Source organism: Rutidosis leptorrhynchoides, unplaced genomic scaffold, assembly GCF_046630445.1.
Source record: "Rutidosis leptorrhynchoides isolate AG116_Rl617_1_P2 unplaced genomic scaffold, CSIRO_AGI_Rlap_v1 contig272, whole genome shotgun sequence".
In the NCBI taxonomy this organism is placed as follows: domain Eukaryota; kingdom Viridiplantae; phylum Streptophyta; class Magnoliopsida; order Asterales; family Asteraceae; genus Rutidosis; species Rutidosis leptorrhynchoides.
Genome location: NW_027266518.1, coordinates 1 through 16,067, shown reverse-complemented (window position 1 = coordinate 16,067; position 16,067 = coordinate 1). Strand labels below are relative to the sequence as shown.

At 33.5% G+C, this 16,067-nt stretch overlaps 1 protein-coding gene across 1 annotated transcript; it reads left to right on the top strand.

The window, feature by feature from the left end:
- Positions 1-13,148: 13,148 nt before the first annotated feature.
- LOC139882455 (protein SUPPRESSOR OF MAX2 1-like) lies at positions 13,149-16,062 on the top strand (the record flags this gene model as incomplete). Its single annotated transcript, XM_071866771.1, has 3 exons — positions 13,149-14,347; positions 14,629-14,902; positions 14,980-16,062. Coding segments are annotated over exons 1-3 (2,556 nt in total), but the record flags the coding sequence as incomplete, so codon positions are not given.
- Positions 16,063-16,067: the final 5 nt, after the last annotated feature.

Sequence of the window (16,067 nt, the reverse complement as noted above, 5' to 3'; positions counted from 1 at the left end):
ATTTATCAGAGCCTGTAATTAGCTAACCAACTAATTTATCTACAAGAAAAATAAAAAAGAAATTTTTTTAACAAAGAAAAAAATGAAAATTTCTTCTTTTATTTATGGCGCCGGCGGTGTATGGTCGATTCAAACAGTTTATTGAGTTAGTCAAAGACTCAAAGTCAACAAGACCTCTCATTTTCGCAACTATGTTATGAATACTGTAGTAATTATAGAGGAAGTGAAAATATTTTTCTTTTGACTTTGAACTTCTATTAATTCAACTTATATAAGTATAAAGTCGCCCTTATAATCATCGCCCCATTTATATATGTATAATATAGCATTACTACCGTTTGTAGCAGTCATGATATATACAATGATATGATTTTGTGATTAATGGTTCCAATTCTGTATGGAGGCACGAATTTTAAATTAATCCATAATTAAATTTATCGATTTTATCAGATAAAAAAAATGTCAAGTAACTTACGATTTGTCTGAAAAAATTTCAATTTTTGGTGAGTTTTATACAAAGATTAAATGGGGGCAATTAAGACAATTTGAAAGTGCAAAAAGGCCCTGAACTGAACCTGAATGGTAGTATTAAATGTAGAAAGTTTGAAATGAAAGTCTTTCTTTCTTTCTTATTCCTCTCTCTTACTTTCCAACTTTAACTTTGTCATTACTTTTTGGTTACCAGAAAAGGAAATGACTAAAGTAAGTGAGATTCACGCGTCATATTTCTTTTTATGAATTTGAGAAAATGAACGGTGGTGATCTTGACGTTCCTTAAGATATCGAACGGTCAGTGTTTCACCTCAGAGAGAGACAATCAGAGTGTATAACAGAACTCTTATTTACTTTTTCTTCAGTCCGTTCGTAGCTTATGATAGCATAGCATCCGCCTCTGCATACACGTGCCACGTACAAGGCCCATAATAAATATTACTACTACGGATTATAGTATTACCTACGTCACACCTCAACTTTACAAATTGTTTCATTGGAGCACCTGAACTATCATTCATTAGTTTTTCAACCCTAACTCGGAATTTTACCATCGCTATTACCGTGGTGCCTATTTGCCGAGTACCGTCATGAAAATCCAACATGTGATGCTACAGTACTAAACACGCACGAGATAGTAAAACACTAATAACAACGAGTAGTAACTTCTAGGTTCACCTTTTGAACTTAGTTTATTTTATATATAATGTTTATTTTGATTTTTTTAATAACATACTCCCTCCATATATAAATAGTTTGTCTTTTAATAATTGACGTTTTGAAAATATCAATATAATTTTTTATATTTTTATCTCTTCACTAACTCTACACCACATATAATTAATAATTTAATTAAAAAAAATATTAAAATTATAAAATAAAATAATTTTTATATTAAAATTGATGATATTAACATACATAAAAATTCAAATATATCAATTATTCAAAAAATAATATTATCTAAAAAAGATCAGAAAAATAAATTAAAAAATAGAACAGATATTCTATGCAAGTTAATGGCTCATGCAACCCATTGAACTCTTGCTTTATACTGTTACTTTGTAGAGGCAGCCACAAAGATTTCTTTGGTAATATGTAAAAAGATTCAAGCAATCTTAAAAGATAAAATTCGGTGGGGTTTAAGAAATTTGATCGAGAAGCCTTCTAAAAGAAGTCCCCTCTATATATACTACTATTTTTTTTTACTATTTTTTTTTATTAATTATTTTGAAAATTTTTTACGCATATCAATATCATAAATTTTAATATATACGTTTAAGTCATATATAGATTATTTTTAATTTATAATTCTATCATTTTTATTTTAAATTATTAATTATATGTGAGTGTAAAGTTAAGTAGAGGGATAAAAATGAAAAAATGCACAATTTTAAAACGTTAACTATTTAAAGATAAAAAAAAATTCCAAAAATATCATCTATTTATATACGGAAAGAATACTAAATAACGAGTATACACCTTTTTAAGTGTCCGTATGGCACAATTTTTGAATGATTTTTAAAGTTTGAAAAAATAATTTGAATGTTTGATTAGATAAAAAATTATAATTTTTTTATAAAATTTATTTCGAAAAAACAAATTTTTAAAAAATATCATATTATTATTTTTATAAAAAGATAACTTTTAAACATAAAAATCCAAAAATCATTTACTACCATACTGACCCTAATTCGATCTTATGATCTCAACATATTACAAATGGTCTAATCTAATATTTCAATCAAATTTAATAATATTATGATGTAGGGATGATTATCAATCAGTTCAGTTACCTAATGATTCGATCACCATTTACTCTATTAAAAGTATAGAGATTTCACTCCTATTAATATGAGGGATTTATGTATAAAATATTAATACAAGACAAAAAATGAAAATGATGATTATCGGATTGGAACGTAAAAAGGGTGATTGATATAGTGCGTAGTGGTAGTAGTTGTAACGGAAAGAGGAGAGAGAGAGAGATATTTTTTGAATAACGCGTAAAAGGAAAGGGATGACTGAGGCTGGGCTGGGCGTGCGTTGCCAAAAGGCAAAGTATAGTGATTATCATTAAAAATTTGGTTTCTTAAAACACATTTTTTTCCTTTTCATTCGTTGTCTTTTTTTAGCCAAAAACAAGGCTTCAAAAGTTAGGAATCTCAAAAAAGTTACTAATATTATTGTTATTTGTCTTTTACTTGTAAACATTATCTTCAAAAAATTATTACTACTACTTTATACATAGATATACTATCATCTTTTTTCTTGCTTGTAATTTGAGTTTTCACCTTCCACCACCTTTCTTAGTTTCTCCTTTTCTTACATGTACTATGGTAGCATTATGCATAAAAGAAATCATACTTATTAGTGAGCTCCTTTTTCAGAATGTTTTAGAAAGTTCAGGGGTCTTCAATAGGGAAGATAATTTATTTATTTTTTTAATTTTTTAAAAAATTTTCATTTTAGCTGAAACTCGTTCGATGCAAGAATTGGAAACGAAAATTTTCTAAAAATTTCGTGAAAAAGACATAAAAATAGAGATGTCCAAATTTCTAATTCTCACTTTTCATTTTTTTAAGAAATTGAAGACTCACACACTGTTCATTGACTAACGAACAATATCCATTATACCCATCCATATATATTAAAAAAAATACACCGACACTACTCTTTGTTATGAAACACTCTTCATTCTAGATTTAGAATCCAGATCCGCAAGAGATCTTTTCAGCCGATTACTCTCATTGAATGCATCCCCGACCACAACAATCTAATCAATTCAATTCGTTCAATGTAATCACAATCTTTGGCCTTTAATTACATTCTTCAAATTCGTTTTGCCCAATATCGTGCAATTCCAGATTCACAATTAGCTGTCTCTGCGTCGACCTACTCTCATTGAATGTATCCTCAAGTACAACAATCTAATCAGTTGAAGAAGGCGTTCGGTGTAATAGCACTCCATAACCTTCAATTGCCTTCCACTCATGCTATAAATGTCGATTGACCAAACCAACCTAATACCCACTTCAAAATGTCCATAAATTCACAAACTCCCTCGTCTCTTACCACATCTGCAAACAATTTATGAGGACTCTTCTCTTCAAACCAGTATTCCACCAACAGTAGGAGTGTCTAACAGGACAACGGCGATAATTTTGGGGGCTTGTTCTTCAGTCGAAAACAGCAATTCAAGACATTGGTTAGTATTTGAGTTGTTCTCTATTAACTTTAATTTTAGGATTTAGATTTAAGGGTTTTGAATTGGGGATAGAATAATTTTCAACTATGTTAAAATGGTGGACAGAAGAGTTGGAAGAGTCGGTTTCACATGGTATAATCACTGTTGCTTGTTTCACTAGTTTCCACTATCGATAGTTTTTAGTTTCATAAATATAATCTGATATATTTTCACTGCAATTTTTTGGTTAAGTTGTAATTCGGTAGTAGTCTACTATACTACAAACTCCATATATTATATAATCTTTAATCTGCCTTTTTTTTTTTTTTGCATAGTTGATTAATGCTGAATATAAGAATTTTTTACATCATGTATACCTGATTTGTTTTGTGAATAACATTACTTATATTGCTGTTGATTGGTAGTTGGGTTAGGGTGTCAAGAGTCATGGATGACAGCAAGGAATGGCCAAAGAAAAATATGCTCGCATTCCTCCAGATAATATATGAGTGCGTGAAAGTCCATCCGAACAATTCTTCGAGCTTCAGTGATGCAGATTGGACAAAGATTGATATAGAGCTGCTTGGATTAGTTGGACAGTCATATGGTGTTGTCTCACTGAAAGGGAAATATCATCGGTTACGTGCGACCTACCGGCTTTCACTGAGCTTATCAACCAGACTAGTGTTACTTGGGATCCTGATAGAAACATAGTTTCTGCTTATGAAGAAGTGGGCCAAAAGTTAATTATGTTATGTGTAATAATCTCTGGTTATCGCTTTAATAATATCTTCCTGCTTTGTTATTACCAGTCCTGTAATAATCTTGATTATGACACGGTACTTCGGTGAGGTTTTGCATGATCTAACGTCTTTTATCTATTTTAATTTCGATATTTGTGCTAGTTGTTGCTGCTTGTGACCATGTATGGACTGGATTTCCTTATAATGCTTTAGAACTTCTCAATAGGATTTAATTCCATTTGTGTATGTTTGTGTTTCTTTAAAAACAACAGTATAGGTGCAATCGATGATACACATGTAGCAGCTTGGGGTCCAAGTAAAAATTCCAAATCTTATCGTGGGCGTAAGAGTACACTGACCCAAAATGTATTGGCCGCTTGCTCTCACGACATGATGATCACATTTGTCTATAGTGGATGGGAAGGGATTGCAAATGACTCTCGAGTGTTCATTGTTGCGGTTACAAGGGCTGAACATGCATTCCCTATGACAACCGCCAGTAAGTACTGGACATATATATGTGTGTGTTTTATTTATTTTCTTAAACAATTTGTTAACGATAAATTTGACCTTATTTGCTAATATACTATATAACATGCATAGATCAATTTTATCTCGTCGACTTTGGATTTCCGAATGTATCAAGATTTTTGGCTCCTTATCGCGGAGAAAGGTATCATTTGAATGATTTTAGTAGCAGGGGTCAGGTTGCATATAGGGGCACACGTGAGCTATTTAATCATCGACATTCGTCATGCCGCAATGTGATTGAGAGATGTTTTGGTGTATTGAAGGCTAGATTTCCAATCCTTAAATTTATGCCTAATCATAGTTTTCGACGATAAAGGCTATTCCCCATAATTTGTTGTGCTTTGCACAACTTCATCCGACAAGAGGATATGACTGATAACTTGTTTTCACAATACAATGTTGAAGACATGTCGTTCAATAATAGTCGAAATGCAAACGCCGATGAAGATATCATTCATCTAATTATCGCAACAAATGCAAAATTGCCGAGGTTAGATACTCCATTGCTATGCAGATGTGGAATGATTATGCCAATCGTGGTTGACGACATCGTTAATTTATTTTGTGTCATCGTATTATTAAGTTATGAATGCGTTACTATGATTTTTATTTGATGACTAAATAATGCCAACAAATATACGTGAATTTCCTAATTCTAAAAGTTAATTCATGTCATCAATTACTCATACAAGATGTGCCACTTGGTATTTGAGAAAAATATATTGTAATGATTTTTTATCTATATAAAATAAAATTCCAAAAAAAGAAAAACAAAACAAGCAAAGCATAGAAAACATCCCACTGAACAAATTTTTTATTTTTTTCTCATGAAAAACTGAAATCACAAATATGACAAAACAAATTTTTATTTTCAATAATTATGAAAATAAAGAATGAGAATTGATGAATTTTTTTGAAAAAGTGAAAAGTGAGAAATCTTCCCCACCGAACACCCTCTTAAATTCTCTTTAGAACATAAGTTTTGTGCCTCATCTGCATAGCTCTGCTTTTAATTTTGATAGGAGTATTGTTGTGAAATAGGCAGAGGGAAAGAGCAATAAACCGGAAAAGATAGAAAAAAATCTCCGCTTGTTGAAGGTGAAGTTTGTAAATAAAACAATTCTTTCTATCGTGTATTTTCGATTAATGCAGCCTCAGATGCTTTAATTGTCAATTCTAACATTGAGCGAAAGGTTATCCTTATAGATTCTATATTGCGGGGTCATCCCTCCTCTACTAGTACCAATAGGGGGCTTAGGAAGAATTGTTAATTTAAGACCTCTAATGAATTGTATAATATCATATATTCCTTTCCTATCAAAGTTTTAAATTGTATAATATCATATATTCCTTCCCTATCAAACTTTTTCATTATTATGAAATGATATAATTAATCAAATAATGAAAATATTTTTGTCAAAAGAATATTGTCAAGTTTTCCAAATTAAATAAAATATAATGTTATATAACTTGACAAATGTATCGTTCGAAAAAAAAACTACATTATACTCGATTAATTATATTGTGTCATATTAATCAAAATATCATATATTTTGATACGAAATTAATTTAATCATTAATCCTCTTAAGACCATTTGTAAAACTATTGTAAGTTTCTTTAAATTACTCTTTCCACAAACATAAAAAAAAAAGAATTTCCATTCTAAAATTGGAGTCTTTAATTAATTTTTTATTTTTTTAAATAAGTGTCGTTTCAAAATGTAAGATAATTATTTACTATATTACTCATATACACTATTTCTTAATTAGTTTTGACTTTGTATATGGTTGAATTTTGAAATTAGTTAGGGTAAACTAGTACATATTTATCTAATCATAATTTATATTTATTTTTATATCAAAATATATGATATTTTGTCTAAAAATTATTTTTTAAAATGTTAATATGAAATTTATCTAATCATAATTTATATTTATACTGTTTTTATTTTAAAATACTTGATGTTTTATATAAAAATTATTTTTTAAAATATTAATATAAAATTTATTTAATAATAATTTATGCTGTCTCCATCTCAAAATATATAATATATATAATGATTTAGGTAAAAATTACTTTTGGAATGTTAATATGGAATGGAGGTTAGTGCTGTGTATTTCTAATCGTATGTTGATTTTCTTCCATCTACATTCTTTACATTCTTTAGGAAGTACGTCAAAAAGAAAAAATATATAAATTAGATATTAAAATAAAAATAATTTTTTGTCTGATGTAAATTTTGAAAAGTTTAAGAAACATTAATTATATTTATTCATTATACTTTCATGCACCCACTTCATCAACTTCATTTTTTTTATTCTCATATTCTCGTATACTCACCAACTCACCTCATACATTTGGTTATTAATTGTAATTTTAAGGGTTTTTAAGTCTCTACAATCATAATTATATTGAAAAATGAACTTATAAATATATTTCCTTGATTTGTATAAAATCTCCTAAATTAATATTTAATTTGGGACGGAAAAAATATATATAGGAAGAGCCTAATTTACATTCAGTTCTTTACATATTATATGTATATTTTCATGTTTTAAATGGTCGTATTTTTTTACTTATTCCAAAAAAAACATTAATTTTGTGTGGTTAATAAATTTTATTAATTTCATATTACGTAGTAATATTTTTTATATGATTTGAATATATATATATATCTGTGAAATACCAAAAGAAAAATTAAATGTTTTGCCTCACGACGTATTTACGTTTATACATCATAGTCCAGTTACGGACCACTCTAATTTAATATACAAAATTCGGCATACAAGTTGTTAACTTCAAGAAAAATTTGGCATACAAAACCGCAACTCATAATTCAGAATTAATACCTGATTTTGGACCACATAGGCAACTCGATACAATTTAAAATACGAATAATATAATAGGCAGATCAACATCAAATTCCGTTAAGATCACTAATAATCTTTTTACTCTAATCTATACCCATTTGTTAGGGTCAACTTATAAATTATATTCCTAATGACTAGTATAACTTACCTAATTTGGTATACGAAATTTGGCCTAACAGACTATAACACCTGATTGCAAATAAAAAACTCTATACTATACTGGTGATTAAAATTAATTTAAAAAATAGGCTCGTCTAATCACAGACTTAAGTATAGTATAATATACGCACAAGTTCGCAGGCAAATTTAAGCTTATAAAAATACAAAACAGTTCCCAACTTTTGACTTTCATAACAAAGCATACAGGCAAAGGCAGCTAGAGTTTTAATGAGCGATAACATTCAAGAGAAAGTTTCGATATCGATTTAATTACTACTGCCGACCTAATTTATTTCCCATCATAATTACAACAACTAGCTATAGGATTATTCAAAGGGAAGGATATTTTTCCAAAGTTGAACTTCTATATCAACATTAAAAGGACGGCGCCAGTGATATTAACATTTCCAATATTGCATTTATTGAGTTCCAAAGATTGTTAAATTTAATTCATGTGGATGGAGAAAATATAAAAATAAAGGAATGAAATAAGTAAATCCCACATTTAGGAGGCCACACTCACGTTTCGGAATTAGCGAGTGGTCCAGATTCTACCTCTTGGAGTGATGGGTTGGTGTTGATCTAAATCAGTTCCGACGCATAGGATCGTTAGGAACTTTGTATGCTCCTACGTACCATTCTGATCACTTTCGATCCTTAATTAATAAAATCAATCATAACTTGGTCTCCATTAGAATATGTTGAATGTTGATGGATTTTTCAGTCCAATGATAGTAACTTTCGTGATTTTATGTTCTTACTGTACTACGTTTTCGTATTCTCTTATTCGTTCTTAGATTGGAACTTGATTTTAAGTAATTCAGGTAAAGATGGAAATCACATGGAGGCTAGGAAGATGAGCATAAGTTACGTTAATGTGTAAAACGAAGAAAATGAGCATTAGGTATATATATATATATAATGGTTTATATTTTATTTTATGATTTATGAAGTAGTACTTGATGTTATACTTAATAAGTACATTGTTAATATATAGAAGTAATGAATTTATTTATTCATGTATCATGGTATGTACAGTTCAGCTTATTTTTGTATTATTTCGCACTTAATAATTAGTTGGTTAATTAATTCATATTCATAATGATGTGCTTCGGCCTTTTTCTGAATATAAGTGCTTCAGTTTAAAGAATACGGAATTTTGTAACTATTTCTTTTTTAAAAAAAAGCATTACCATAATTGGTAAACAAGTTAAACGTGTAGTTTTGTCCGTCTTCAAAACCTTCAAAGAAGTCCCACATTCATTTATTTCTCTCCCACTCTTATTTTAAAACCCTATGAAAGGATTTTTGGCTAAAAGAAGAGATTGATAAATTGATATTCTCACCGTTCCTCTTGGACATATATAAAATAGTAGAAATATTTCATATTAAATAGTTTCTTTTGATGATATCATATTAAATAATAACTTTTTTTTATGGCTATAAAATAAAAGTTTATGATATTTACTATGGGTTACCCTAATGCCCTACCAAAAAACTGTAACGTATACCTAAGTATTGTGAATTTGAAAAGTTTGACCAATAAATCATATTATAGGCGCAAGAAAAAATTGAGACAGAAAAATAAAGTGAGAGGAAAAAAGGAGTTAAAGTATGAAAAGGTGAAGGTCGTGCGGTGTCTTTGCAGCGATTGCGTGTGTAAAGCAGAAATTTGGTCGAAAGGCAAAATTAATCCCAGGAAAAGCGACTTTTGCCTTTTTAAACATCCCAACCCCACGCATTATTCACACCGCGTGTAACACACTTTCCATCGATTTATCTCTTTTGGTCTCTGTACAAGCTTGATTTTAACTTTTGATGCACCACCAAAATATCTTGGTTATCTAATCCTGATAATTTAAGAGCATTTACAATTTAGTCCATTTCCTTTCTTCTAATCTTGAGTTTACATGAAATGTTATTCGAAGATCAATTAAATTTATCAAGCTCCATTTTGTATATATGTATTTTAAAAATATTATTGCAATAACCTCAATAAATATTATAGGATTTTATTTTTGACTTTAATCTTCTCGAATTTATGGTACAAAATGAGCCACTTCAAATAGATTTTTTATTTTCGTCTGGATAAATTGATAAGTTAAGCATTCCCAACCCACCAAGCGAAACTGGTGATTTCTTGTTCACGTCACATAATCATTTTGATGTCCATTCTTCTTTTTATATATTTCTTATGAGATTCAAACCTTTCATTTTAAAAGATAAATCAATCTTAATCATCATTTAACATTCTTTTTTAATGTTACCATTACTCAACACCTTATTTTTTTTAATATCACTCAACATCTTATTGATCATTCTCATAATGTTAATTTTTTTTTCATAATGTTATTTTGTTATAAACTGAATAATTAATATAATAATATTACTAATAGTATAAAGATGAGGAAAGTTAAATGTAATAACAAAAGAAAAGAAAGGAATTGAAAAAGGCAAAGGCAAAAGTAACCGTTTTGATCCTTATTTTAAACATTGTTGAATTGTTTCGTCCCTCTAAACATAAATTGAATCAAATGATCTTTCAAACGTTAAATTTTGAACTACTTAGTCCCTCGACCCTAACGGACGTTAACTTTGGCCGACCTGTCACCTTTAGCCAATCATAGCGTGACATGTGTACATGACGTGAAAAAAATTCCACATAGACTTTCTTATCCATATTTACGTTATCCTGGTTATAATCGAACCGGAATTAAACCGAATCAATTGATGCGATTAATTTTCAAACCACAAAAACAATTAAACTTTTAACAGTTTAGTCCCTTAGTTATCAAATCACGCAACTCAATCCGCTTCTTCTTCCTCGAGCCAACATCCACCACCACCAGATCCAACCCAACTCCAGCCATCCTCGACACTCCCGCCAACCAAAACGCCGCCATCACCCCTGGTTTCCCTCTATCCAAAACCCACTCTCTCTACTCCTCCTTCTCGACGTCCCCGTAGCCTCCTCTATCAACGCCATCATCACATCTCCATTCCCCACCACCAGGCGCTACTCACGCCACCACGCCCAGCACCACTCCAGGCCATTCTCCTTTCACTGTTGACCAGGTCACCACGCCACATCTCCCTCTTCGAGATCTCCCCCGTCGCCATCGATCAGAGCCTCGTCTCGATCTCGCCGCCGTCTTCTTTACCAGATCCACAATCCACTTATCCTCTTCTCCAGTCAACAAATCGTGGTGCTCGGACTTAATGGTCATCGGAGTACGACGACGACGTTTACCTCGACGGTCATCAGATCGACACTATCACATCATCATCGGTTGCTGCATCATCATCTTCACCGCCGTCGTGGCCGACGAGGTCGTCCCAGTCCCGCCACTGATTAAAATTTTCAAACCAAAAAATAATCTTCGTTTTCGAGCCGTCGGTGGCTTGGAAGGAGAAGAGGCGAACATCAACAGATCAAAGGGAGGAGAGGAGCGGCGCAGGATCTGACAGAGGAGAAGAGCGGCCTGCTCTGTGAGGAGGAGAGAACAAAGCTGGTTTGGGAGGAGAATAGGGTGTTGTCGGATCCAAAAGGAGAGAATGAAGCTACTGACGGAGATGATGCCGGCGTTTTGGTTGGCGGAAGTGTCGAGGATGGCCGGAGTTGGGTTGGATCTGCTGGTGGTGGATGTTGGCTCGAGAAAGAAGAAGCGGATTGAGTTGCGCGATTTGATAACTAAGGGACTAAATTGTTAAAAGTTTAATTGTTTTTGTGGTTTGAAAATTAATCGCATCAATTGATTCGGTTTGATTCCGGTTCGATTATAACCAGGATAACGTAAATCGGGATAAAAAAAGTCTATGTGGAATTTTTTTTTACACGTCATGTACACGTGTCACGCTATGATTGACTAAAAGTGACAGATCGGCCAAAGTTAACGTCTGTTAGGATCGAGGGACAAAGTAGTTCAAAAATTAACGTTTGAAAGATCATTTGGTTCGATTTATATTTGGAGGAACGAAACAGTTCAACAATGTTTAAAATAGGGACCAAATGGTTACTTTTGCCAAAAAGCAAAGATTGGTCAATTGACTCTCTCTACGGTCTTCCTTTCTATCCCTCCCTCTACAAAAGGTATTTATCTCACTCCATTATCTCCTTTTTTAAACTCAAAGATTGGACAAAAAGCGTAAAGTAAGTCAGGTAAGTTGAAGGATTATTAGTGAAAAAATACGACAAGAAATATACAAACCTACAATAATAACATGAAGATTTTAATATGAACAATTTTTTCACCTAATTTTTGGAAAAGGACGATTATAAACTGCGACGTTTTTGACGCCAATCAAGTTCACTAATAGGAGCGAGAGAAGAAAAATCATAAAAATTGCCTTATGAAATTAAAAAAGTTTGTGTATAACTAATCCTTATATCTAACTAATTTTTACTCTTTTCTTAATCAATTAACGGATATAAAACCTCAGCCATTATATAATTAGTTTATTAAATATTGAAGTGTATATATAAATTAAAAATGAAAATAAAAAATGAAGAGAAATGTTTAAAAAGACATTATTTATTTAGAGAGGTTTAAGGTTTACAATACTTAATTTAAGAGGAGTACATTATATAAAACCAAAAATAGTCCCACATAAAAAGTAGAGAGAAGAACAAATTGCTCCTTCGCCCCCTCGAAAGAAAGCATATTATATTTTTCCAGAAATCCTTGCAAACAAAACTCAAACTGTTAAGTATTATTTATATATACTCAGCACTCAGCAGTGCAGTAGCAGTACTATTCCTTCTATGACCCCATTCTCCAGAAATTCTTTCTCTCTCTACACACAGAAAGAAATTAAAATAACATTTCTTTCCTTTTCATGCCGACTGCTCCCTAACTACTACTACTACTTTATAGCCTCCATTTTTTAAATATAAAGAAAAAATATTTTACATATATTTGATGTGAATTCTTTTTTGTCTTTGCTAAAATTTTCATTCCTAGAAGAGAGAGAGAGAGACAGAGTATTTGATTTGATCTTCTTCTTTGTTGCTGAATTTTCCTTCTATTCATATAAAAGTCTCAAGCTTTGATATCACCCACTTGATAAAATCCTATAAAGATTCAATCTTTCATTTTGGTTTCTAGTCTAATCAAATGGGTTGTGATTTTATTCGATTGGGTTTTTAGATTCCAAAAAATAAAACAATCATGAGGGCTGGTTTGAGTACGATCCAGCAGACTTTGACGTCGGAGGCGGCGACCGTATTAAACCAATCGATAGCGGAAGCCGGCCGTCGTAATCACGGCCAAACTACGCCGCTACATGTGGCGGCGACGCTTTTATCATCGCCGTCGGGTTATCTCCGGCAAGCCTGCATCAAATCTCATCCGAATTCATCTCATCCTTTACAGTGCAGAGCTTTGGAGCTCTGCTTCAGAGTGGCGCTCGAGCGGCTTCCGACGGCGCAGAATATCGGTCCGGGGTCGGAGCCGCCGATTTCGAACGCGTTGATGGCGGCGTTGAAGCGGGCACAGGCTCATCAACGCCGTGGCTGCCCGGAGCAACAGCAGCAGCCGTTGTTGGCCGTGAAAGTTGAGCTCGAACAGCTGATTATATCTATTTTAGACGACCCAAGTGTGAGCCGAGTCATGCGAGAAGCTAGTTTTTCTAGTCCAGCTGTGAAAGCCACAATTGAGCAATCGATTATCATCAATAGCTCGAGTACTAATTCCGGTTCGGTTCCGAAATCGAATCCGATTGGACTGGGTGGGTTTCGATCTTCTCCGATTACCGTCACTCCGAATAGGAATTTGTACTTGAATCCCAGATTACAACAGAATAATAACAACAATAACAGCAACGTTAATAGTGGTGGCGAAGAAGTTAAGAGAGTGGTCGATATTTTGTCGAGGAGTAAGAAGAAAAACCCAATTCTGGTAGGAGAATCGGAGCCAGAATCGGTTATCAAAGAATTGCTCCGGAGAATCGAGTGCAAAGAATTTTCCAATGGGGTTTTGAAAATTGCTCAAGTGATTTATTTCGAATTTGGAACGGATAAAGATCAGTTAGGAGCTAAAATTAAGGAATTAGGAAGTTTGATTGAGAGTAAGATAGGGAATTCAGATGATTCCGGTGTAATTCTGAATATGGGGGACTTAAAGTGGCTGGTTGAGCAGCCGCCGGCGATGGGTTTGGGGGGAGGAGGCACGACGGAGGCGGGGAAAACAGCCGTGGTGGAGATGGGGAATTTGTTGGGAAGATTTTCCGGGAGGCTTTGGTTAATTGGTAGTGCTACATGTGAGACATATTTGAGATGTCAAGTTTATCATCCATCTATGGAAAATGATTGGGATCTTCAAGCTCTCCCTATTGCTACTAGAGCTCCTCCATCTTCATTGTTTCCAAGGTAATTGTTCAAAGAAAACAATTTTTATTTTGATCAGAAGATTGTTTGAATTGGGAATCAACATTATCATAAACTGTTCTTTATAGAATCCATACACTACTTATGTTTGGTTTTAGAATCTATGTCAACTGTGGGAATTGGTATAAAGCCTATATAGAATCTTTAGACTTTTTTAGAATATAAGTTGGAATCAATTGTTTCATGATTTCTTTTCAAGTGATTATGTAGTTATATCTTCAAACATGCTCTGTTTCAGCTGAAAACTCAATTTTGTTTGACAGGCTTGGAACAAATGGAATTCTTAGCCGGTCAGTTGAGTCCTTATCGCCATTAAAGGCGTTCTCTCCTGCAACAGCCGCTGCACCACCTAGGCAGTTATCAGAAAATTTGGATCCGATTCGAAGAACGAGTTGTTGTCCACAGTGCACGCGTAACTATGAACAAGAGCTGGCTGAACTAACCGAGGAATCTGAGAAATCCAAAGTAAAGTCAGAATCCAGTAGACCGTCGTTACCTCAGTGGCTGCAGAATGCTAAAACTCAGGATCAGAAACCGGTAAGAATCCATCCATCCTTCGTTTTTTTGTTTCTCGTCTAAGATAATTGTGATTTCTAATTTGGTTTCTCTTGCAGACTGAGGATCAAGAAGTGATCCTGAAGCAAAAAACTAAAGAGCTGGAAAAGAAATGGAATGATACATGTTTGAACCTTCATCCCAACTTTCATTATCAGCCTAGCATCATTGGAAATGAGAGGATTGTTCCGACACCTATCTCTTTGACTGGCTTGTACAACAATCATAATCTAATGTCATGTCAAAATTTCCAACCAAAGTTATTACAGCTACAACATAAACCTCTTGGGGAGTCGCTACAATTGAATCCAAATCTATCACAAGCTCGTAAACCATCAGGAAGCCCCGTGAGAACAGAACTCGTTCTAGGGCCCACCGCACAGGAGAAAGTTCATCAGGAACGCGTCAAAGACTTTTTAGGCTGCATTCCTTCTGAACCACCACCGAGCAGAGTACAACAACAAGAATTACAAAGCGACAGGATTATTCAGAAATCACCAGTTGACGCGGATTCTTTCAAGAGGCTTCTTAAAGGTTTGATGGAGAAAGTGTGGTGGCAGCAGGATGCAGCATCTGCGGTGGCGGCAACGGTCACTCAATGCAAATTGGGGAATGGAAAATGCCATCGCAGTAAGGGTGATATGTGGCTGTTATTCACGGGCCCAGATAATGTTGGCAAGAAGAAGATGGCGTTTGCTTTATCAGAGCTGGTTTGTGGAACTAGTCCAGTAATGGTCTCTCTTGGTTCGAGGCGCAGCGACGATGCAGAACCCAATGCCGGCTCCCGTGGTAAAACAGCATTGGACAGAATCGTGGAGGCCGTTAGGAAGAATCCGTTTTCGGTTATCGTGCTCTCGGATATAGACGAGGCAGATATGCTCGTTCGTGGGAGCATTAAACGAGCTATGGAGAGGGGTAGACTTACAGATTCTCATGGAAGGGAAATTAGTCTAGGAAACATTATTTTCATTCTTACAGCAAATTGGTTGCCGGAAAGCCTAAAGTTCTTATCATCCAACGGTGTTTCATTCGACGAGAAGAAGATTATTAGCTCGGCAAGTGGCAATTGGCAGCTGAAGCTTTCCATTTGTCCGAAAACGTCGAAACGTCGACAACGGCATTGGCTGAACGGCGACGACGACAGGGC